Source organism: Mauremys reevesii, linkage group 13 (assembly GCF_016161935.1).
Source record: "Mauremys reevesii isolate NIE-2019 linkage group 13, ASM1616193v1, whole genome shotgun sequence".
NCBI lineage: Eukaryota > Metazoa > Chordata > Testudines > Geoemydidae > Mauremys > Mauremys reevesii.
The window spans coordinates 7,297,807-7,322,646 of NC_052635.1; the positions used below are offsets into that span (position 1 = coordinate 7,297,807).

General features: G+C 46.7%; 2 protein-coding genes across 2 annotated transcripts; both read right to left on the reverse strand.

Moving 5' to 3' along the window:
• Positions 1–426: 426 nt before the first annotated feature.
• LOC120379870 (immunoglobulin kappa light chain-like) lies at positions 427–3,189 on the reverse strand. The gene is made up of 3 exons (XM_039497387.1): positions 3,076–3,189; positions 2,264–2,626; positions 427–1,362 (listed from the first exon to the last, which is right to left on the reverse strand). The coding sequence occupies exons 1-3, from the start codon at positions 3,116–3,118 to the stop codon at positions 1,031–1,033; spliced, it is 738 nt and encodes a 245-aa protein (XP_039353321.1). The 5' UTR covers positions 3,119–3,189; the 3' UTR covers positions 427–1,030.
• A 15,156-nt stretch (positions 3,190–18,345) lies between these two features.
• On the reverse strand, positions 18,346–24,840 carry LOC120379751 (olfactory receptor 4N2-like; the record flags this gene model as incomplete). Its single annotated transcript, XM_039497253.1, has 2 exons — positions 23,938–24,840; positions 18,346–18,369 (listed from the first exon to the last, which is right to left on the reverse strand). Coding segments are annotated over exons 1-2 (927 nt in total), but the record flags the coding sequence as incomplete, so codon positions are not given.

The window sequence follows — 24,840 nt, forward strand, 5'->3', positions numbered from 1 at the left end:
GTCGCAGGCTGTCAGCCTCCGTCCCGAACCCCGCTTTGCCTCCAGAGTTTATAATGGTGTTAAATATAGAAAAAGGTGTTTTTAATTTATAAGGGAGGGGTCGCACAGAGGGGCTTGCTGTGTGAAAGGCGTCACCAGGACAAAAGTTTGAGAACCCCTGTTTTAAAGGGTCTGAACAATGGGTGGCAGCTAGTTAGGCGAATATTGTCCTGTTCACTGCTGCCCTCTAGTGCCCATTATACAGTACAGCCTCCCCTTCCCCACCCTCACCCTCTGCTGCCCCTAGTGGCCAACCCACAGATATGCTTTAAATTAATATTTTGTTATAATCCATTTGGAGATATGTTTGTCTCGCTTTAAAAAACGTACAAAGCAATGCATTTGGTATCAAGTTTTCTTTTATTGTCTTTGCTTTTTCTACCACTTTATAAATGCTGGATGACTAAACTGCTGCTGAGAAGGGAGCATGCGTGGAGATTAGATAGATGGACGGATTGGTACATTGGGTCGATAGTGGGGCGAGATGAATAGGTGGAGAGGAAACAAGCAGCATTGATATGTAGATCCGTAAAGCCCTGGGGAGAGGGGTGTACATGGATGGATGGAGTGAGAGGTGGGCTGTATATGGAGGGATGAGTACATGTGAAAAGAAACACAGGGGCCAGACAGACAGACGGCAGAGTAGGAGAAGGGACAGTAGGATAGACTGAGTTGCAGAAGGAACCAGGTATGGTCTGGAGAGCCAGGACTGAAGCTTTGCATCTTAGGTTCGGCTCTGCCCCCAGCCCAGGCCAGATACTTGCCCCCACCCCCCGCCTCCAAAAAAAGCAAGACAGAAGTTGAGCTGCTGCAGAAGGGGGGTGCTGCTGGGTGGGATCTCAGGGAGTGTCAGGTTGTGGGGGGAGGTTGCTCCAGACAAGGGACCATATTCCTCCAAGCCGAGGGGGGTTTCCCAGCCTGGCAGCTGGGCATGGGGGAGGTTGAACCTGGCAGGGCCCCTGGGATCTGGGAGCAGAGGCTCCCTGCTGGGCTACTGTCTTTTGCAGTCCTTGGCACTGATGCTCTTCTCCAGTGCAGACGCCAGTGATTCGTGCTTGACCACACAGCTGTAGCTGGCACCCGAGCCCCACTCGCTGGCCGGCACCGTCAGGTAGCTGCTCACCGAGTAGGTCTTGTCCTCTCCCAGTGCCACCAGCCCCATTCTCACACCCTGGGCCTGGGCCTGGGAGTCTCGCCTCCACTGCACATCGATGTAGCCAGGGAAGAAGCCGCTCACCAGGCAGGTCAGGGTGGCGAAGCCGGTGGTGATTTCCTCCTGGGCTGGAGGGAACAGCTGGATTCGGGGCTGGGGTAGATTGCTCCCTGCAGATACACAGAGAGGACATTGGAGACGGGTGGTTAGCACCCCTGGTTTACACTCGTCAACCTCCCTGCCTCCCAGAGCAGGATAGAGTCCTGGCTCCCAGCGCCCCCACTCTAACCACTAGACCCCACTCTCCTCCCAGAGCCGGGGATAGAACCCAGGAGTCCTAGCTCCCCATCCTTTTCTGTTCTAACACACTAGACCCCTCCTCCGTCCCAGAGTCACATATCTTGCCTCTCTCTGCTTTGTCTTCATGACACGACCAATATCTCCTCCCTTAGTTATGGGTTCATTATTATTGCTCCGATTAATTAACGTGTGTAGTTTATTTAGATTTGGCTACTGTCATCTTTTGAAAATATCTCTATGGAATAAACAAACCCAGCAGTTCCCTGAAGAGCATGTGACATAGGCTGGAGATAAAATACATGTAGGAAGAACCAATGGTGCGCCACATACCACCTCTCTCACTGTGACCCAGTCTGGCCCCCTCGCCCAGCTCCTCGTGGGGGGGGGGGAGGAGGCGAGGGAGAAAGAGAAACACCGTCCGTTACAGAAACTCCTGGTCTGGTTTCTTGGGTGCTATGGGGAATGTCTCTGTTACCCCGCTGGGACTCCTCCAGCAACCTCAGTGAGCTCATCTAAGGGCCGGGTCCCTGTCTGGACACCATCACCCTAATATCAGAGCTTCTTCAATTCACTGAGCCACGCGACCTCTGGGAGGTAGGGAAGGGCTGGTTCCCTGTTGCTGAGAGGGGGAAATGAGGTGCAGAGATGCTGGCCCAAGGTTAGACATGGAGGCCGTGGAAGAAGCAGCATCAAATTCAGATCTCCCAAAGCCAGATCCTGACCCCTGGATCATCCTTCTATTCTAATGGCAGCAACCAGCTCCATACTCACTCAGCACATGCACACGGGTCCCCTCTCCCCATGTCTGGACTCCATCTGTATAATAGGTAAAGCAGAAATAGATGGAGTCGTCTCCTTCCTGGACGTCGCGGATGGTGAGCAGGAACTTCTTGTTGGAGGCGTCTCTGGAGGGGACGTATCGCTCTGGGATCCCTGGAGCTCGGTAAATGGACAGATCCATTTTGAAGAACAGCACCCCTTCAGGTTTCTGTCCAGGGCTCTGCCGGATCCAGTTCATATGTACCTTGTCCGCTGTGACGTTTGCCACAGCACATTCCAGAGCCACCGTCTGTCCAGGAGACACTGAGATCTCAGAGGGGCTTTGGCTGAAGGAGGCATATTGGCACCATCCACCTGCATGAGAGAAACCGGAATGTCATCTCGATTCCTTTTTGCTCATGCACAGAGCAGTAGGTTGGTAGACTGACAGAGAGACCACAGGTGGGTGGAAGAATCGATGGAAATGGAGAGCTATCACCAATGAGAGTTGGAACGGATAGCTAGAGATTCTGGAGATGGAGAGATAGAAAATAAATCCTGCAAATCGATAGATAGATAGATAGATAGATAGATAGATAGATAGATAGATAGATAGATAGATAGATAGATAGATAGATAGATGTGCATCAGGATGGATGGATGGATGGATGGATGGATGGATGCGGGAGAGATATGCATGGGGTTAGATAGATAGATAAAATGATTAGGTTGTTAGATAGATTTCCTTGGGTGCTCTGGACCATATGATCCAGAGTCTCCTCGAGGCAGGGGAAGGATCAGGAGCATCCATGGGGGTTACTCACAGGCCAGTGAGAGCAGCAGGATGAGTCCCTGGAGTGGATCCATGGCTGACCTTCACGCTGTCCCCAGGGCAGAGCTGAGACGGTCCAGGGAGAAGCCGCATCTTATGAGGCCGCGTATTCAAATCCAGCTGCCGATGGGAAACGAGGAAGCTCCTCATTGGCTCAGCCGCAACTCCGGTGCAGCAGCCAAACCAATGGGCATGGGTGGGAGATTTGCCTATGGGTTCCCCCAGGCTGGACTGGATGGTCTGTGTCTGTCATGTCCACAAATGACCTGCTGCTGCTGTTGGGTGTATTTGAGCTTAGATTGTAACCCTCCAGTTGAGGAGCGATAGTCACCTGGGTTATCAGCTGAGGACTTGGGACGTAGGAGATCCTGAAGGTACTGCCCCAGGAGCTGGGGAGCAGAGAATGGGCTTCGTGATACCAGACGATGAGCTGGATGGAGCAGGGAGGCTGGAACTCGGGGCGCCTGGGTCCCATACCCACCCCCAGGAAAGGAGTGGGGGACTGTGCGTTAGAGACGGGGATATTGAGAGACAGGCCCTCTGGGCTCTATTCCGATGCAGCTTTGATCAGATCACATAACTTCTTTGGTGTCTGTTGGGAACACGCTGGTGTTCATTGGGCGAAAAGTGCTGTATAAAATATAGGGTCAGCTCCTCAAGCAGTGTCACTCAGCCGAGCTTTGATTGACACCAGCTGGGGATCCGGTCCACTGACTCCAACGCAGCTGCGGCCAATTCACGCCAGCTGGGCATCCAACCCAATAAATGTTTTTGTTATTATACTAAAGAGCAGCTAGCCCCGTTGTGTGGCGGCCCATAGGGCTGGTGCTGTAGCTGGGATTTTAATGAGCCCTGCACATTGGTACCAGAGAGCGTGAAGACATGAAGAAATTCTTCTCACTGACTGTAACCCCTAGGTGTGTTTCAATGTCAAACCAGGGATTGTCTCCCCGCTCTTCAACCCCAGAAGGCATTTGAGATGCAGCTTAATGCCAAAATCACTCTCCGGGCAAGGGTGGAATTCCCTCCCTCAAACTAGCTGAAACAGTTACCAGTTGAACTGGTGTCAAACTGGGGACGTATGTAGGGTCCCAAGAATGTAAGATCCTTGTATCTGTTCATAACCTGCTTGCACTTGGGGTGAGACCCACAATGGCTAATACCATTAATAGCTAATAAAGGAATAATCATAATAGGTCATATTACCTCCTCATTAATAGCTAATACATAATATACATATCATATCAATGTGAAATAAAATAATAATAATGTTTTTACGTATATGTCACTGAGACCTGGAAATAATAATAAATGACCAACATGTTTTAATTAAAGTACAACAAAATTCTGAAAGCTTCATTACTTGTTAGTTATTAATAATAATTTTAAGATTATTAATTAATCCCCTTCAGTCCCTTATATGAGGGACACATCAAGAATAGGAGATAGAATTATTGGGCCAGATATAGGCTACAATCTTACTACGAAGTATGAATATAAATACCAAATATATTTAAATGAATTGGTAAATTGGATTACTGAATAATCATTGCATATGAGTTTTAAATTCGTGATGGGAAATGCCTTATCTTTCTTTAATAAACTAGTAATTAGTGGTTAGAGATCATGATTAACAATTAATATTAACTGATCCCAGATAAAATAATTTTAACAGAGATCGGTGACGCTGTGTGTTAGTTTGACTCCATCACGTGTAAGAGAAATATAAAGGATTGAAGAGCATTTCAATCTGAAATGCTGCTGTGTGAAAATGATCACACTGCATCTCTCTTCGTCCCAATCTCTGAGGAAGGAATGTGATTTTGAAAATAAATAGTGTCGGCTAGATGCTGAGACAATAACGGTCAGATCTGTTTTCTAATATAATCGTTATTGTTCTGAAGCGATTCAGAAAGAGATAGGTTGGAAAAAAGCATGGTCTACTTCTTGCTATTATGTGATTTCTTCATTATTTCATAATAATAACAATAATCCTAATATTTTTATTTTCTCTTTTTCTTTTTTCTCCTGATTTTACAATGTTATAGACATTAAAAATTAACGAGAAAGGTATCCACATAAAGAAATCTAAGTGGTAAGACTAAAAAGAGATCTACGCTTTATTAGGTTAACTTGACATTTTAGTTTTCTAATTTGAATGTATTTTCTATTTCACTGACTGTGATTAGGATCTCTTTATACATATTAATTGTAAGAGAATTCATGTTACCATATAGAGAACTAAGGAAAATGAGATTTCTGTAGAAGCATACGTACCACATATACAACATTATAATTATTAATAAATACTTATAGAGAGATCCATATTTACTTCAGAAGAGATATAGGAAAAACAGAGTAATCTTAGTGGCTACGTAGAAGGAGGTGAAAGTCAGATCAGATTACTCTGTAAATATATTCCTATTATCAGTGTGTGTTTATGAAAGATCAAATGTTGTTATTTATTATTAGTGTAGAAAGAGATTGAAAGAATAGTAGATTGTTTCAATGATTATGCTATTTTTAATAAAGGCCTATAAACTGGTTGATAGAGTATTAGGTTTATAAACAATACATTTGCTACTGAAACTTATTTATAAAGAAAATGAATAATATCTGACTGGTTTATAATATATGTGATGTTACTGGTTTATAATATATGTTATAATATCATGTTATCTTGTATGATTACAAGAGATCGATATGTAGACCTATAGCTTCCTTCATAACTGTTATAACTATGAAGACATGATTTCAAAGCTATTGATATGAGCAGGTTTGCTTTGTAAACATAGTCATCATTAATAACTATTTATTTACAAGAACTGAGTAACATTTACCATCCTTTACCTCATTTTAAAAATACCAAAGTGAAATATTTGGACTGAAATCTCTCTACAAACACTTGTGAAGTGTTACACGCATCTCTGCATAGAAAGAAAGCTCTAAATCCAACACAAAGCAATTGGATTAAAGGAACAATACGCGAGATGGGGTTTTCAATTACCGTAACTGGACTAGCACCAGGAACTTTTGAAGGCAAATGTTCACTCAGATACTAAAAATACAAGTATAGGAACATGGACAGATAGATAATTCTCCATAGCACAGATAGATGGATTGATATTTCTGCATAGCATGGTCAGATGGACAGAGATAATTCCACATTAGATAGATAGATAGATAGATAGATAGATAGATAGATAGATGTAATTACTCATAGTGTGGACAGATAGATAAATAGATGTGCATTTATGGGGACCGTTAGATAATTCCATATAGGACGGACTGATGGATAAATTCCCAGATACACAGCCAGAGAGCTAGAGAGACAGATCATTCCAGAGAGAACGGATGGACTGACAGATGATATTAGCTGTCCCGTATCTGGCTGCCAGGTGCTGTGCTGGCTAACTGCCCAGTCCTGGTGCTATGGGGAGGGGCACCATTCGGGGTGAGCGCTCAGTGCTGTTATTGCTAATCACCCCGGAGTGCATCGAGCCGCGTCTCCTCCTTCCTCTGGGCTGTTGTTGTTTCAGACCCATCTGTGGCCCAGGGAACATTCTCCCCCCAGCCCATTGGACAGGGGCGTCTGCAGAGCCACTGGGATCAGATACAGGGGGGCCAGTCCTGGCCCCACTGCAGGCAATGGCCAAACTCCAATGGATGCCAATGGGGCAGGAGGTCACCCATGTATTCCCATGGGGGAAGGGGCCCCTAGCTCACAGACCCGTCAATGCTCGGGGGTATTCTGATGGGATGTTCTCCCTGGACTATCTCTCTGCCCCTCCATGGATCAGGGCCCCTCTGAAACTTGGGGACCTTCTCATCTTCCCACTGCTCAGTGTCAGGGCAGATCGGGCTCCTTCAGCCATGTCAGTCCCTGAACCAAGACTGTGACACACGGCTCCAACTCTACCCCATGGGGCGACCAGATCTGGGGGATGGAGCCATCGGGCAGAAGGAAAGAGGGCTGGGGAAGGGGAATGAGGAGAGACCTGCTCCTTGGTGTCATGGCTGGAGCATGTGTGTGTGTGTGTGTGTCCCCTCATGCAGGTCTGCTCCTGTGCCCAGCTGGGTCCCTCTGGCTGGCCTGGGGCTGGTGTCCCTGTGGCTGGGGGTGGAGCTGTGGGACATAGAGGGTGGGGAGCAAAGCTGCAGCTCAGTGCAGGGGAGTGTGAGGGGGTCAGCACAGAGCTGTGAGTGGGACCCCCAGGAGGGGGGAGACAGGACCTGAGCCCCAAGGGGTGCTGTGGGACCCCCTCTGTGTGGGGCAGGGAAACAAATATGGTGAAGGCGAGGCACAGACAGGACAGGGAAGGGGCAGCAGGTCACACAGAGAAATGGCAGTGCCCAGCGACTGCCCTCTGGTCTAACCACAACTCACTTCTCAAGGCTGGGGATGAACCGAGGAGTCCTGGCTCCCAGGCCCCCTTGCTCTAACCACTAGCCCCTGATCCCCTCCCAAAGTTGGGAACAGAACCCAGGAATCCTGGACCCCAGGTCCTCCCCACTCCAATGGAACCCAGGAGTCCTGAATCCAAACCACGTCCAGAAATAACAACCCAGTTCCCTCCTCCCTTATTGCCCCCATCCTATTTAAAACCCAAATAATTAAAACAAGGAGAAAATCCTGCATTAAACACACTAGCATAGCTGGGTCAGTTCCCCGCCCTCCCCCCCCACAGTGATGGGTTCAGGCTCTTTGCACACTCAGGGATGTGTCAGATAAATCAGGCCGCATCTTCAATCTCTCCTCCCCAGCCACAAGGGCTGGAAACTGCTTTGTGTATGAAAATGAGCTGAAATTCTGCAGCAGTGACGTGTCCCTATGGTCTGTAGTCCCCAGCCCATGATCTAGGCCTGGTTGGATAGCAGGCCACCTCCCATAGGTTTTCACTGACACTATCAGAGCTGATGGCAGATGTCATGGGGGAAGCAGGAATTCCCCATTCACTGCCTTACACGCGCCGGGGAATGATCTCACAGTATCTCAATTCCAAATGCTGCTCTGGTGCCTTGTGAAAAACCCGCCGGGTGGCTCTGCCCCTTCCACTCAGACCTCGCAGTCCAGTTCGCATGCTGGGCTTAGCAGATCCCATGCTCTGCTCGCTCCAGTGGGGTGGCCCCGAGCCGTGGGTGAAGGTCAGAGTCAGTGGCTGGGAGTTCCAAGGAAGTCTCTGGGAGTCAGGACCCCAAAACCCAGCCCCATGGAGAACCCACAGAAAAAGGGGCAAAGTGCTCCCAAGCCCTGGGAAAGATGAGAAGACACATGGCCGCTTGGGCTAAGATTTTCCAGGGTATCTGGAAACAAGAACCCCATGGGAATGTGATGCTAGCCCTGGTGAGCTGACAGCAAAGGACCGTGGCCCTGACAAGCAAAGGAGATGAGCCCCATCATGAGAGAGCAGTTGGCCACTGAGTATCGCCTGCGGTCACTGTGGTATCTCGGCTGGTCTCATCTTTGCCTTCCGGCCCCCTCCCGACTTCAGTTCTCGGAAGAAAACAGGGTCTATTTGTAGTGCCGGGGCGTCCCCTCGGCCCTGCTCCGGAGAAGCAGGTGTCCATCGGGAAGTCCCCGCGCATCAGAACAACACCGAGAGGGGCAGAAAATAAACTGAGGGCTGAATGAGGAGAGGAGAAAAACACCCAGAGAGACAAACACCAGGTGGGCCTTGGAGCGCTTGGTCGTTCAGCCGAGATAACAGATCTCAGGGCTGACAAGTGCGCTGCAGGGTGGGACTGGCTGGGCCAGGTGGGTCGACTCCATGTCCCTGCCCTTGCGCATGGGCTGTCGGGGACTGTCCTGCCCTGGGACTCGCGGGCCTGGGGTGGAAACCTACGGCCTGGTTTGCTTGGGTCTGGAACTGGTTTGAAAATATGTAGCTGTAATTAGTCCTGGCCCTGCTGCCCCCTAGTGCCCATTATACAGTACAGCCGCCCCTCCCCCACCTGCACCCCCACCCTCTGCTGCCCCCTAGTGCCCATTATACAGTACAGCCGCCCCTTCCCCACCCCCATCCTCTGCTGCGCCCTTGTGCCCATTATACAGTACTGCCGCCCCTTCCCCAACCCCACCCTCTGCTGCCCCCTAGTGCCCATTATACAGTACAGCCGCCTCTTCCCCACCCCCACCCTCTGCTGCCCCTAGTGCCCATTATACAGTATAGCCGCCTCTTCCCCACCCCACCCTCTGCTGCCCCCTAGTGCCCATTATACAGTATAGCCGCCTTCCCCACCCCACCCTCTGCTGCCCCTAGTGCCCATTATACAGTATAGCCGCCCATTCCCACCCCTCACCCTCTGCTGCCCCTAGTGCCCATTATACAGTATAGATGCCTCCTCCCCACCCCTCACCCTCTGCTGCCCCTAATGCCCATTATACAGTATAGCCACCCCTCCCCCACTCCCACCCTCTGCTGCCCCCTAGTGCCCATTATACAGTATAGCCACCCCTCCCCCACCCCCACCCTCTGCTGCCCCCTAGTGCCCATTATACAGTATAGCCACCCTCCCCACCCCCACCCCGCTCTGCTGCCCTCTAGTGCCCATTATACAGCACAGCCGCCCCTTCCCCACCCCAACCCTCTGCTGCCCCCTAGTGCCCATCATACAGTACAGCTGCCTCTTCCCTGCCCCCACCCACTGCTGCCCCCTAGTGCCCATTATACAGCACCGCCGCGGCTTCCCCCCCCCACCCTCTGCTGCCCCCTAGTGCCCATTATACAGTACAGCCGCCCCTTCCCCACCCTCACTCTCTGCTGCCCCCTAGTGCCCTTTGTTCATTATAGCTGTCCCTGAATGTTTTGGGAGATGTTTTGGCACCAGAATGTTGGCAGTACTCCTTTTGCCTAGAACTGAGCAGTATATTGGTGGATTGACAGCGAGAGAAAGGGAGGTATCACAGATGGATTGATAGAGAGATTTATATGTGGAGATATCACAGATTGTAGGATCACTAGATAACTAGAGATTTTGAAAATAGCTAGATAGATAGACGGGCTGTATGGGGATAGATAGATAGAGGGGCTGTATGGGGATAGATAGATAGATTTCATCATCCATTCAGTCTGTTTATCCTGGCTGTCCTTGGCCACAGAATCCACAGCCTCTTCTGGGCATGGGGAGGACAAGAAGCATCTGAGGATGAGTCCCTGGAGTGGATGCATGGCCGACCATCCCACTGTTTCTAGGGCAGAACTGAGATGATCCAAGGAGAAGCTACGTCTTATGAGGCTGCCTATTCATGTCTGGCCACTGGTGGGAAAGGTGGAGGCTTCTCATTGGCTTGGCCACATCCCTGGTGCAACGGCCAAACCAATGGGCACTGGGACATGGGCGGGACGTTTGCCATCGGGTGAATCTGGGGTAAGATCGCAACCAAGAGGGTGGGGAGCAATAATCACCTGGGGTATCCACCTCAACTGAGGACTTGGGACTTAGGAGATCCTGAAGGTTCTGCGCTGGGAGAGTGGCATAGAAGGAGGAATGGGCATCATAGATGACTTGCTGTGAAATTAGGTACTGGTTAGAGAAGGGGTGGCTTCAGGAGGGGAGTGGGGTCTAGTGATTAAAGAACGGAGGGGGCTAGAAGCAGAATTCCTGGGTTCTATTCCAATGCAGCCTTGAGCAAGTCTCATAACTTCTTTTGTGTCTCTTTCCCCAGTGGTAAAGTGTTTGTGTTGTTTGTTTGACAAATTGTATAAAACTCCTCTGCCAAATTCTTGAGCTATTGACTCCAATGGAGCTACGGCCAATTGACACCAGCCAGGGAACTGGCTTGTTGACTCCAATGGAGCTACAACCAGTTGACACCAGCTAGGGAACTGGCACTTTATGTATTACTATAAATGATTGTTACCACAACTATTGTGAAGTCCTTTGAGACAATACAGCATCTTGGGATTTGAATTTCCCTGGTCACATCGATTCATCAGTCTAAGGGGAGACGGGATCATTAGATCATCCAGTTGGACCCACTCTATAGCACAGGATGGCAAATTTCACCCATTTCCCCATACACTGAGCCCAATAACTTGTGTTTGACTCACGCATGCTCCAGAAAGGCAGCCAGCCTGAATTTGGAGCCATTTGTGCCAGATACATTTAGTGAATGAAACAATCGCCTACAATTTGAGCTCTCCACATTTTTCAGTCTCAAACAGGAGATGGTTTCCTAGGCATTGTCCCCTGGGATGAGCCAGATTAATGTGAACGTCAGTTCTACTAAGCGAGGGTAACGTTCTCTCCCCTTGGTAGCAGTAGCTGAATTTGGATCCCAGGTGCAACCTCTGTGAGGTTGTGAGCTTATGAGATTTTTGCCTCAGGGACTTTTCCAGCTCTGTGACAGTGATGCCCTTAGCCACCCCTATTAATACCAATAAATGAAAGTGAATCCTCGTTAATGAGTCTTATTATACTAATATATACTTGTAAGACTATAATAAACAATGCTTAGCAACACACCACCCTTGAAAGCAGAAAACTAATCATTAATGACCAGTACGTTTCAAAATTATTACTCACTAATAATTAACAACTGGCTGCTAATTACTAATTGCACATTATAAATTATTAGAGTGGATAAGTTACTATGAGGGATGTATCCTGAATCTGGAATTAACTCTGAATCCTACATGAAAGATATCATAGAATCATAGTATATCAGGGTTGGAAGGGACCTCAGGAGGTATCTAGTCCAACCCCCTGCTCAGAGCAGGACCAATCCCCAACTTAATCATCCCAGCCAGGGCTTTGTCAAGCCTGACCTTAAAAACCTCTAATGATGGAGATTCCACCACCTCCCTAGGGAACCCATGCCAGTGCTTCACCACCCTCCTAGTGAAATAATTTTTCCTAATATCCGGCTTAGACCTCCCCCACTGCAACTTGAGACCATTACTCCATTTTCTGTCATCAGGCACCACTGAGAACAGCCGAGCTCCATCCTCTTTAGAACCCCCTTTTGGTTTGTTGAAAGCAGCTGTCAAATCCTCCCTCACTCTTCTCTTCTGCAGACTAAACAATCCCACTTCCCTCAGCCCAGAGGTGCCAACTTTCCATTGTGCCGGGGGGTGCTCGACCAGCACCAGCTGTGCCCCAGGCCCTGCCCCGACTCCACCCCTTCCCTCAAGGCCACACCCCTGCTCTGACTCCACCCCACCTCTTCCTACCCCCGCTACACATCTTCCCGCCCCGTTCTGGCCCCTCCTGAAAATGTGCCACATTCTCGCTCCTCCCCATTCCCCCCCTGCCTCCTGCATGCCACAAACAGCTGATTGTGGTGGGAGGGAGGTGTGGGGAGGGAGGGGGAAGCGCTGATAGGGGACCTGCCGGTGGGTGTTCAGCACCCACCATTTTTTCCCCTGGGTGCTCCAGTCCCGGAGCACCCACGGAATCAGCATCTATGCCTCAGCCTCTCCTCATAAGTCATGTGTTCCAGCCCCCTAATCATTTTTGTTGCCCTCTGCTGGACTCTTTCCAGTTTTTCCATGTCCTTCTTGTAGTGTGGGGCCCAAAACTGGACACAGGACTCCAGATGAGGCCTCACCAATGCTGAATAGACGGGAACGATCACATCAAAATGTTGCAACCATATTATTCAGCATGAATACCAATTGTTCTGGATTAATGATTAATGATTAGTTAATGACCATCCATCCATTATCAAATAATGAACACATATCAGTTATCAATTGATTTGTTGCTATTTGTTATAATTCATTCATCAGGAGCTAGTAGTTAATGATTAACATTCATAACTAGCCATTATTAATAAAAGATAATTAATAAAACAACATTAACAGAGATCTGTGACTCTGCGGGGAACAGTTATCCCACACGGTGGATAGGAAATATAAATGTTAAAAGTTCATTTGTCTCTGAGCTTTTGCGCTATGTAAATGATCATAGTTGGTGACTGCTTTTTATTGAACTTGGTAACAATCTTTCATCTGGAAAAAGCATTTGATTTTGCAAATAAATAGTACAATTTGGATGCTGTAAAAATAAAATCTCTTTTCTAATATAATCCCAACCTGCTTGAATGAAAATTAGACAGAGCTAGCTTTGAAATAATAACAATTGACTCCTTTTTTGCTATCACAAAATACATTATTTATTATTATTAATTGCAGAAGTACTAATGTCTATATTCTTTGTCATCTGATGTTATAGTTTGTAAAGATAAAATAAGGAGGAATATGCATTTATGTAGAAATCTAAGCAGTAATAATGAGATCTAAATTGTACTCGTTTAAATTTGTTTATTTATTTAATAAAATGCTGTTATTAAGATATCTCTGCACCTATTAATTCATATAATTCATGTTTATTGACATAGAGATCTAAATTCAATGAGATTGCTATGCCAACCTAATTCTTGATTTTTATTTATGAAGTGATCCAGGGTTATTTCTAATGAGCTATAAAAGTAAGAATACTGTTAATGAATGTGTACAAACAGATGAAGGCCACATTCAATTGGTTTGTAAATATACTAGCATTACCAATATGTGTCTATAACAGCACACACAGGTTATTAGAGCATAAGAACGGCCAGACTGGGTCAGACCAAAGAGCTGTCTAGCCCAGTATTCTGTCTTTCGACAGTGGCCAATGCCAGGTGCCCCAGAGGGAATGAACAGAACAGATAATCATCAAGTGATTATCCTCTGTCACCCATTCCCAGCTTCTGGCAAACAGAGGCTAGGGACACCTCCCTGCCCATCCTGGCTAATAGCCACTGATGGACCTGTCCTCTGTGAATTTATCTAGTTCTTTTTTGAACCCTGTTATAGTCTTGGTCTTCCCAACATCCTCTGGTAAGGAGTTCCACAGGTTAACTGTGCGTTGTTGAAGAAATACTTCTTTTTGTTTGTTTTAAACCTGCTGCCTATTCATTTCATTTGGTGACCCTTAGTTCTTCTTGTGGAAGTTGGGAAAAGCGCAGACATCTTAGTCTTCCAGGAAGAGCGAGAGTCAGGCTAACCCTTCTATTTAATAATGTGAGACTTTAATGCAGGGCCTGGGCAAGTGAAAAAGAACTGTAAGAAAGGTTGTTTTGACCTTGTGTTAGATAAGAATGGAATGCAGACTACAGCAAGAACTGCTGAGAAAAGTAAAATATCAGGAAGGAATATGTATAAACAAAATGCAGTTGTTGCTCATTACTGTATGTAACAAAAGGTATAAATACTTATTTATCTAATGGTGACCTGCCTCGGGAGGGGAACCCCTGCCCATGAGGACTCTCCCCTTGCAAGTGTTAAAGAAAATAAAGCTGCTTCGGGCATGTTGCAACCAACCTCAGAGTGAGAACTCGCTTTTCTCACATATTCTATACAGAGAAGGAGTAAATAACACTTCCTTATTCACTTTCTCCAGACCAGTCATGATTGTCTAGATCTCTTAGTCATCTCTTTTCCAAGCTGAAAAGAGCCAACCACATATAGTTGGGGTTGGGGGGAGGAAGAGGAGGAGAAGAAGAAGAAGAAGGTTAGTAAAGATTTGCATTTAATTATTCCTCTTCTTATCAATAAAAATGCTTATAAAGATCTGCATCCTTAGATTTCTTTTCAGCATTATGTTTGCTCTTAATTAATGTCTACAAGTAGGAAAAAATGAGACTAGATTGCCGTAAATACCCTGATTGCTCTTAACGGGTGTGTGTGAACTGAATGAAATGCTCTTTGACTGATAATATGATTGCTTCTAATAAACACTTGGAAACTGATTGAAGTGTTGTCAGATTGCTTTATAAACACACTGATTGCTTTAAATAAATGTATATAAACAGTTTGAAATAACAGTAGATTGAGCTGTAAACAATGTATTTGCTATTAATACATATTTATAAGGAATTGGAACAGTATTTGAATGATTTATAAATATTATTGTAATCAAAACATGTTTGCAAAAGATTAACAATATTATTTAGATTTTTATAGTCATGATTATTAATAAATATTATCAAATATATTGGCATTCAATTAGGTTACTTTATACATATTGTTATTATTAATGCATATTTATTTAAAAGAGCTGTATATTTTTATTGCTGAGATCACTTAAAATATATGTAACCATTTTTTCATGATTTGGAGCTAAGTAGAAACATTTTAAAATTATTATACAGCTCTCTGCTTCAAAAGAAAGCTCTAAGCGAAACCAACAGGAATAGGATCAAAACTAATAAACAGTGATATGGGATTTCAATTAATTGTATTAGCACCAGGAACTTTCCAAGGGAAGCATTTCTTCTGATACTACAATATAAGAGTAAGTTGATAGACAGGGAGATAAAGTACATATGAGAAAGGGAGAGATATGTGTGAACTGGATAGATAAATATGCACAGATCGGTGAGAGTGACACATAACACCGCATGGAGCAATAGATGGCTGGATACATAGAATATCAGGGTTGGAAGGGACCTCAGGAAGTCATCTAGTCCAACCCCCTGCTCAAAACAAGGGTGAGCCCCAAACAGATCTTTCCCCTCAATGGCTTCCTCAAGGATTGAGCTCATAACCCTTAGCTTACTAGGCCAATGTTCAAACCACTGAGCTATCCCTCCCCCCACCTAGGAAGGATGAATGGATGGACAGCTAGATCTATAAAGTACATATGCGCGCGAGAGAGCGTGAGGGAAGGAAGGAAGGAAGGATACATGCAATATCGATAGATAAATAAGTAGCTATGGGACAGATAGTGAGATAGAGGGGTATGTGTTGCGTCTCGGTGCCTCTCAAGCGGGCATGAACAAAGCTCTTCAGTCAGTATGATTGGCAGCTAAGTCCTTTATTTCTCTCCAGCATATTTCATTTATACAATTAATACAGGCAATCAAGCAATTGCTAATTGGTTAATAAGGTACAGACAAGCACAGCTATAACTTCATTGGCTATTTAACATCCTGGCCAACCCTTTAATTTATTATCCTGTTATTGCCTCCCAGCAGATAAGAACGAGCCTCATCCTTGAGACTTGCATGTCAGTTTCCCACACTCTTATGCAAAACAATCCGACACTTCCCCCCTTTTCTCATAATAAAAAAAAGGAAGGCACAGCAAAACATTTTCAACTTATAGCATCACATTACTACAATCTATTACACAGCAAAACTAAAAGCAAATCTAAACACCAGCTGCCTAACTAAACCGTAACAATATCTTCCGCAATGCCCTATTTTTCCTATACATCCCTCCTCCAGGTAACGCAAGTGGCCCAAGGGGCCAGGAGGGTTCTGCCAATGTGCAACACCCACAAAGCAGGTTTCCAATAAGGGCTTTCACTGCAGCAACATGGGGCAGCAGGCAGAAGGCCATTGTATTTATGGCACTCTGCGCCAAAATCAGCCAAGGCCGGACCCACTTCGCCGGAATCCACCTTGCTTACTGTCTTCCCATTTCCCATGCGCCGTATCTGATCCAATTAGGCCACCTGGCCTTTGCCTCGCTCTGGCAGTTCCCTACTTTCTCATAACGCATTATCTCATCCCTCTATTCTCGTAACCACGCAGCTGTGATTTTCCACCAAGCCAGCATAGGGAAATTCTCCCCTCTATTCCAAAAACACATAAAAAAATTAACAATAACCCATTAAGCAAAACAAAACTAAAAACCAAATAATACTTCCTCAATCTATAAGGCTTATCCATAACCATGCAATTCATAACATACAACACCAACAACATCAAACAAAACAAACATAAATACACAACAAATAAATGGTATAAATTCTACAGGATTCCCCCCTTCTCTATAGCACACCAACTTGTGGCAAACTTCTATTACCAAATCATCCCTCAGATGTCAGGCGATCAAACTGACACTGAGGGAGTGGGGGGGTCCTAAAAACACAACATAAACCACATAAAACGCAAAAGACAATTCTGGCCAGAAAAACAAACAAATAAACACCACAAAACAAAACATAAGACACATAACATAAATTTAACTCCATAAATAAATGCATGGTACATAAAAATGCTATACAGCTAACACCAATTTTCTTAATATCTAAAAAACAAAACAAAACTACCCCTACTGGGCAAGCAATCATCACATACAATATACAAATACCCTTAATACCATCAGGCAAAAAAAGAAAAATTACATCATCAATTAAATCATTTACAGTAATACAATTGCATCCTAACTTACTTCTGAATTCAAAGCTATTCACAGCTTAAGGGTTCTTACTATTAACTTCTACTTTTAAACACAAAAAAAAATCACCACTTATATGCCCGTAGCCTAATACAATTACAATTACATAGCACAATATACAAGCTTCAACTAATGCAACAAAATTATTTATAACCAAACAATTGCAAACTAATTTCTTTGCCTAAATTTATTTACAAACATTTCAAAAACACCAAAAACTTTTCTCTTTAGCATCTTTACAAAATTCAACTGCTATTCCCTCCAGCAGCCACAGAGTTAACTTTGTACTCTGCCTAACATTACTCGCTAGTAGTTAATTACCTTTTCTATCAACTACACCCTCAAGGTTATCAACCAGTATTCCAAGCTTGTTGTCTGTTGCCCGCCGCCTGGCCCCGATCCTTTTTTCCTCTTCAAGTTCTCTATCTATTGCATGCCTGCCTGGGCCTGATCCAAAGCACTTTACATAAAGGTATTTTGGGTCACATAAATTCAAAGCCATTCTCCCAAATTACCTAAATTTATGCCTAAATAACACACAACTCCCCCCTTGAGAATACTCAACAAACCCTTTGGCTGAGTTTTCTCAAACTTGAAAAACAAAAAACAATTAAACTCTAAAAAGCTGGGGCAATTAATTCCACCATCATCCTCCCCATGAACCCGGCAGGGTTCAGTATGTAAAAGCCCTCACCCCCCAACTCAAGTGGTTTACATGCTGGGGAGGGGCACTGCAAATACTCACACTTCCAACCAAACAGTATCCAAATATATCTCTACAACCCCAAATCAAATGGTACTCCTAATATATCTGTAAGGGCAGTGGGCTATCCTGGTGCTCAAAATCACTCCGAATGGCCATCAGCTGGCCATTCAAAACTTCAAACATACTAGCTCCCACGGCAATGCTTTCTCAGCCTCAATAAAAGAAGGACATATCATTTACAATCCAATTAGGAAGGGCTACCATAATGGGGGGGGCAATACATGCTAAAAAAATATATATATCCAAAACACAGGGCGCAGCCTGTAAAATAAATCCCAAAATCCAATTAACATCACATTTCTCAGCAGAAGTCCCAAATTTCTTCCTGCCAGTGTATAATTCTTTGCTTCTTCACCAGGGTCAGTTCTCAATGTCTTTTTAGTCAGAAATTTCTGGACTTTGGCAATATCAACAACGTGAATGTTTTTTCTTCTTTTCCACCACCGTCGTGGATCAGCTTCTACGGGGGAAATAATCAGGACGTGGGGGCTGCAGCGGACAAGGGAGAAATTAGCCAGCACGTTACCTTGTCCTTTTTTCCTGCTGTTTAAAAGCACAATGGAACTAAAAAATAATTAGGCCAATCATCAGTAGAAAAATTCTCCTGATGTGAAGGGGTCTTTTGCAATAAAATCATGGGTCCCAGCAGTCAGTCTCCTGGTTGCAAAAATGGCAGGGCTGCTAGGATCTTTGGGCAGCTCTTCCATACCTGTGAAAGGAGACAGCTAACACAGTCCGTTAGTGCCTGGCAGGATTTTGCAGCTTTCATTAGCTTTTTTGGGCGGTTTTTCAGCTCTCATTAGTGTGAGCTGTGAGCAATATGTCCTTGACCGGGGCCAAAAGAAAAAAAAATGAGCTGTCTTCGATTAACTCATGCTGTTCTTTTACTTTCCCTGCTTGGCTTCTTTTAAACTGTAAATCCTGTGTCAGAACACCCAGTTGTTGCTGCTCATACCGGAGAAGCACAACGGTTTTCCCGGCACTGTCCCAGGCTCAGACCAGCCAGCGTGGGACGCCTTCTCCGGGCTCCTGCCAAAACAACTTACTTGCTTGTAGGTCCAAACGACCTCCGGGGCCACGGCACGAGCCTCTACCTGCGCCGTGCACTCCAACGTCTTCCCGTCCAGGGCTCGCTTCCAGCGGAGCACCTCCTCGTCCTGTGCCCGAAGGCCGGTCAGGAGGAGCCTCCCCAACTCCCCCTCTCTTCTTAATAAGTAAATCAGTGCAGCAGGGGAAATCTTTTCCCCCTGTCGGTTCATAATGTGCAATAAAGGCTTCTGTATTTTCTTCCTTGTTTTACTCCATACTTGACTCAGGGAGAAAGCTTCCTTATCGCCCTGAGTCACCGACTCCCAAAGCTCGGAGCGTAGCCGCTCCCAAACAGTTTTATCAAAGACTGTATTTGGTTTAACGAAAAGTCCCCTTCTGTGTCCCCACCGCAGCGGGCGGGATAACGTATCAGAGGGGAGCTTCTCTCCCTGCCGCTCCGCGATGCGCATCAGATATTCATGCACCGTCCTTTCTTCCGCTGATGCAGCGGTTCCCATGTTAGCTGCTCACCTCTGGGCTGGGGTGTGCCTCCCTTTTCAGACGCCCTGCGGCTTGCCACTCGACACTGAGCTCAGGTGCGCCCCTCTTTTCGGACGCCCTGCGGCTCCTAGCCGCTCAACACTGAACTCAGGTGCGCCCTTCTCTTCGGACGCCCTGCGGCCGCCGCTCGACACTGAGCTCAGGTGCGCCTTTTCTTCTTTTCAGTTCAGGCCACCAACACTGTCCTCATTCAATCACGTCGGGGTCACCATTTGTTGCATCTCGGTGCCTCTCAAGCGGGCATGAACAAAGCTCTTCAGTCAGTATGATTGGCAGCTAAGTCCTTTATTTCTCTCCAGCATATTTCATTTATACAATTAATACAGGCAATCAAGCAATTGCTAATTGGTTAATAAGGTACAGACAAGCACAGCTATAACTTCATTGGCTATTTAACATCCTGGCCAACCCTTTAATTTATTATCCTGTTATTGCCTCCCAGCAGATAAGAACGAGCCTCATCCTTGAGACTTGCATGTCAGTTTCCCACACTCTTATGCAAAACAATCCGACAGGTATGTATGGGATGGATGGGCAGATAGATACACCGACAGACAGCTAGCTAGACAGATTGTCGTGTTGTTCCAGTGTTGGCCCCAGGATTTTAGAGAGACAAGGAGAGTGAGGTGATATCGTTTATTGGACCAACCTATGTGTCTCTCTCACCAACAGCTGTTGGTCCAAGAAAACTTATCACCTCACCAAGCGGGTCACTCAGAGAGAATCCCACAAAGGACAGATGGATGAGAGTTTGACAGAAATCACTATAGAGCTGCGTTGCTTCCTTCCTTTGGGCTGGAAATTGGAAAGACAGAAAGAAAGTCGCCCTCTCTTGTTGGGGAATGGACGATCTGTGTTTCCCAGCCCCACAGCCAGGCCGGTTTCGGTACCGATTGCAAAACCAACCGGTCACCACCTGTTCTTGAAGGTGGCAATTTTGCAACAAAAAAACTTCAAAAACAGACTCCAAAGAGAAACTGCTGAACTTGAATTAATATGCAAACTAGATACAATTAACTGTGGCCTAAACAGAGACTGGGAATGGCTGGGTCATTACACTAATTGAATCTATTTCCCTATGTTAAGTTCTCCTCACACCTTCTATGGGCCATCTTAATTATCACTTCAAAAAGTTTTTTTTCCTCCTGCTGATGATAGCTCATCTCAATTGATTAGACTCTTCCTGTTGGTATGCATACTTCCATCTTTTCATGCTCTCTGTATGTATAAATATCTCCTGTCTGTGTGTTCCATTCTATGCATCCGAAGAAGTGAGCTGCAGCTCACGAAAGCTCATGCTAAAATAAATTTGTTAGTCTTTAAGGTGCCACAAGTTCTCCTGTTCTTTCAGCTGTTCTGGGTGGAAGTAGCTGAGGTTTTTTCTCAGTCATTTATTGCCCTCTAGTGGCGGCCTGAGGAGCTGCCAACCACCGCTTCCCTTTTTCCTTCTGGTCGAACAAAACCAGCCCCTTTCTTGGTTTGAAATGTAGATTTATGCTAGACTCAGGGGCCAAACTTCAGACTAGGAGCATTTAGAAGATCTAGGGCAGAGGTTCTCAAACTGGGGGTCAGGTCTGCTCAGGGGGTCCTGAGGTTATTATGTGGGGGGTCGCAGGCTGTCAGCCTCCACCTCAAACCCCGCTTTGCCTCCAGCATTTATAATGGTGTTAAACATATTTAAAAGTGCTTTTAATTGGGGGGGGGGTCGCACTCAGAGGCCTGCTGTGTGAAAGGGGTCACCAGTACAAACGTTTGAGAATCACTGATCTAGGGGATATTTTGGAGCCCATCTGAAAAAAATCAGCTCCCAGCTTTTAGTAATAATAATACAATTATTAATTGTACAATAATACAACGTATTTACCTACTGCATAACTGAAATTAAACTAGCCAATAGGGAGAGAGCTATAGCAGTTAGCATGGAAGCCGTGAGCCAGGTTCTGTCGCTGGTTGTGGGAGGGGAGTGTGGTCTAGTGATTCAAGCATGATGGGGCTGGAAGCCTGGACTCCAGGATTCTACTCCTAGCGTTGTCACAGACCCTCTGTATGATGTTTTGACAGCTCTAGCCCCTCTCTTTGCCTCAGTTTCCCCATTTATAAAGGAGCTATTGACACTTACTTACCTCCTGGAGGGTTTTAAATGCTCAGTACATCAGTATCCATGAAGTGATTTGAGATCTTTGGCTGACGGAAGCATTTTCTCATGAAATCAAACTGCCCATATTCCTGCAATACAGAATCCATGCTGGCTACAGAAGTTGAGATAACCATATTGAATTTATTTGAGCTAAGTGAGAATTTGTTTGTACTCCATGAACCAGCCAGCCAAACTCCGTTTGGTCCTTAACAAGCAGCACCACACTTAGACAGATCTTTTCCTCCTTCAGCTGACTATGGCTGAAGAGGTGGAGCAAATAGAAAGATCCCCACAAATGCACTAAGAGCAAAACTTGGTATTCAAGGGCATGGATGTTCTGAGGAGTCTATGCATGGTAGGAACTCCAGAAAAAACATACTTAGTCCTTGACGCGTGCCCTCTATGTAGGGCCAGCTCCAGGCACCAGCGGAGGAAGCACGTGCCTGGGGCAGCACATGCTAAGCAGTGTCATTCCCTCCATTCCTGGGGCGGCACAGTCCAAGCGGCTTTATTTATTTATTTATTTTGCTTGGGGTGGCAAAAATGGTAGAGCCAGTGCTGCCTTTATGCCACACTTCCTGCTCTGTGTTGCCTTGAGTAGTCAAGGTAACATAAGCCTTGTTACTATTAACTGAAATGTGCCAGTAAATAATCACCTCAGAGGTTACAGCTCTGCAATGACACCAGAGGTATGCCATAAATCAGGGGCGGGCAAACTTTTTGGCCTGAGGACCGTATCGGGTTTCCGAAATTGTATGGAGGGCCGGTTAGAGGAGGCCGTGCCTCCCAAACAGTCAGGCATGGCCTGGCTCCCGCCCCGTATCCGACCCCTTCTGCTTCTCACCTCCTAATGGCCCCCTGGGACTCCTGTCCTATCCAACCCCCCAGTTCCCTGTCCCCTGACAGCCCCTGACAGCCCCTGGAACCCCTGCCCCTGACTGCCTCCCGACACCCCATCTAACCCCTGCTCTCATTCCTGACTGCCCACCCCGGGACCCTTGCCCCATCCAACCACCCCTTCTCCCTGTTCCCTGATCACTCCCAGAACTCCTGCCTCTGACTGCCCCCCGCCACCGCATCCAATCACCCTTCTCCTTCCTGACTGAACCCTGGGGACCCCTGCCCCCATTCAACTCCCCTGTTCCCTGCCCGACCCCATCCACACTCCTGCCCCCTGACCACCACTCCAAATTCCCCTGATCTCTATCCAGTCCCCCCACCCTGCTCCCTGCCCCCTTACTGCGCTGCCTGGAACACCAGGACAGGCAGCCGCACTGCCCGGCTGGAGCCAGCCACGCCACCACGTAGCACAGAGCACGGGGTCAGGCCCCGGCTCTGCAGCTGTGCTGCCCCAGGAGGTCGCAGCCCCACCCTCCAGAGCATTGCGCCGGCGGCGGGGTGAGCTGAGGCTGCAGGGAAGGGGGAACAGCAGGGAAGGGGTGGGGGGCGAGCCTCCGGGGCCTGGAGCTCAGGGGCCGGGCAGGAGGGTCCTGTGGGCCGTAGTTTGCCCACCTCTGCCATAAATCCTACAGGATACTATAGAGTTACTCCTCAAATACTACACAATTATTTCACAATAATTAGGAAAATGCAAGAGAGTTGATCTTCAGATATGCTGTAACTGCTACAGTGCTATTCCACAGGTACTATGGAGTTACTTTATCTATATTGTAGAGTTACTCAGCAAATACTGAAGTTACACCAAAGTAAATGAAACCAGAACCTGTGTTTACACACAGAAAACAACGTTACAGACCCTACACTTACAAAATTAGTACTGAGTTACTCGGTAGATACTACAGAAACACTGCTCTCTTAGGAACAGATCTTCAACTAACTCTAGGCTCCTTACTGCTGTTGAAATCAATGGGAGTCAGGGACCTAAATAGCTTTGGGGATCTGGGCTACACTGTATATATCCTGAAAAATTAGTACAGAATTGCTCCAGAGGTTCTTCAGAATGACTCAATAGTTTGTACAAAATTATTAGAAAGTTACTCGATAGATACTAGTGATTTACTCCATGATAACTTTATCACTACTACAGATTTACTCCTTAGATAGTACAAATACGCTCTGGTGTAACTGAGATAAGACTCTGGCCATGCACGTACAAAAAACATTCCCAAAGTCTGTAGTTTTCTATGATTACTTGCTCAGTTCCCTTCCCCAAGATCCATATCTGCCAACCATCCTCCTTATGGCTGACTTCACCTCCTTGTTCCTGAGGGTGTAGATCATGGGGTTGGTGAGGGGGAAGACCACAGTGTGAAGCACAGCTACCACCTTCTCCAGGGGGACAGTGTGGAAGGGACGGCAGTAGATGTAGATGGCTGGCACGAACATGACAAAGATGATGATCATGTGGGTGATGCAGGTGGAGGCCACTTTGCTCTGGCTCCGGGGAGAGCATGCCCGGAGCTTGAGCAGGAGGAGGGAATAGGAGACCAGGAGGAGAAGGAAGCACAGCAGTATGACTAGCCCATTGTTGGAGAAGGTCAGGATCTCCACCAGGGCAGCGTCGGTGCAGGCCAGCTTGATCACCTGGGGCACGTCGCAGAAGAAGTTGTCCAGGACGTTGGGGCCACAGAACGGGAGCTGGGAGATCAACCCTACCAGGATAATGGCGTGAATAAAGCCCCCTGCCCAAGATGCCCCCACCAGGGCCCAGCAGATCCCCCTGCTCACCATACTGGTGTAGCGCAGGGGCTGGCAGATAGCCACATAGCGGTCATAAGCCATGGTGAGAAGGAGAAAGGCTTCAGCCGCCCCCAGGAGGTGGAGGAAGAAGATCTGGGCCATGCAGCCCCTGTAGGAGATTGTCTTGTGGCGAGAGAAGAAGTCAGCCAGCATCTTTGCGGGGGTGACAGAGCAGTAGCAGATGTCCAGGAAGGCCAGGTTGGCCAGCAGGAAGTACATGGGGGAGTCTAGGCGGGGGTCACCCCAGACAGTGAGGATGATGAGGATGTTGCCCGGGAGGACGATGATGTAAAAGAGCAGGAAGAGGAAGAAGAGGATGAGCTGGACTTCGTGGGCAGGGGACAAGCCCAGGAGGATGAATGTGGTCACCATTGTCCAGTTCTCTTGTCCCAT

What these genes read in the sequence shown, in the direction of transcription:
- LOC120379870 (XM_039497387.1), bottom strand. Translation starts at nt 3,118, where the DNA reads ATGGATCCACTCCAGGGACTCATCCTGCTGCTCTCACTGGCCT. An exon ending in CCTGCTGCTCTCACTGGCCT is followed by an intron (nt 2,627 to 3,075) that starts GTGAGTAACCCC and finishes TCTCTCATGCAG; the next exon opens with GTGGATGGTGCCAATATGCC. An exon ending in GACCCGTGTGCATGTGCTGA is followed by an intron (nt 1,363 to 2,263) that starts GTGAGTATGGAG and finishes GTGTATCTGCAG; the next exon opens with GGAGCAATCTACCCCAGCCC.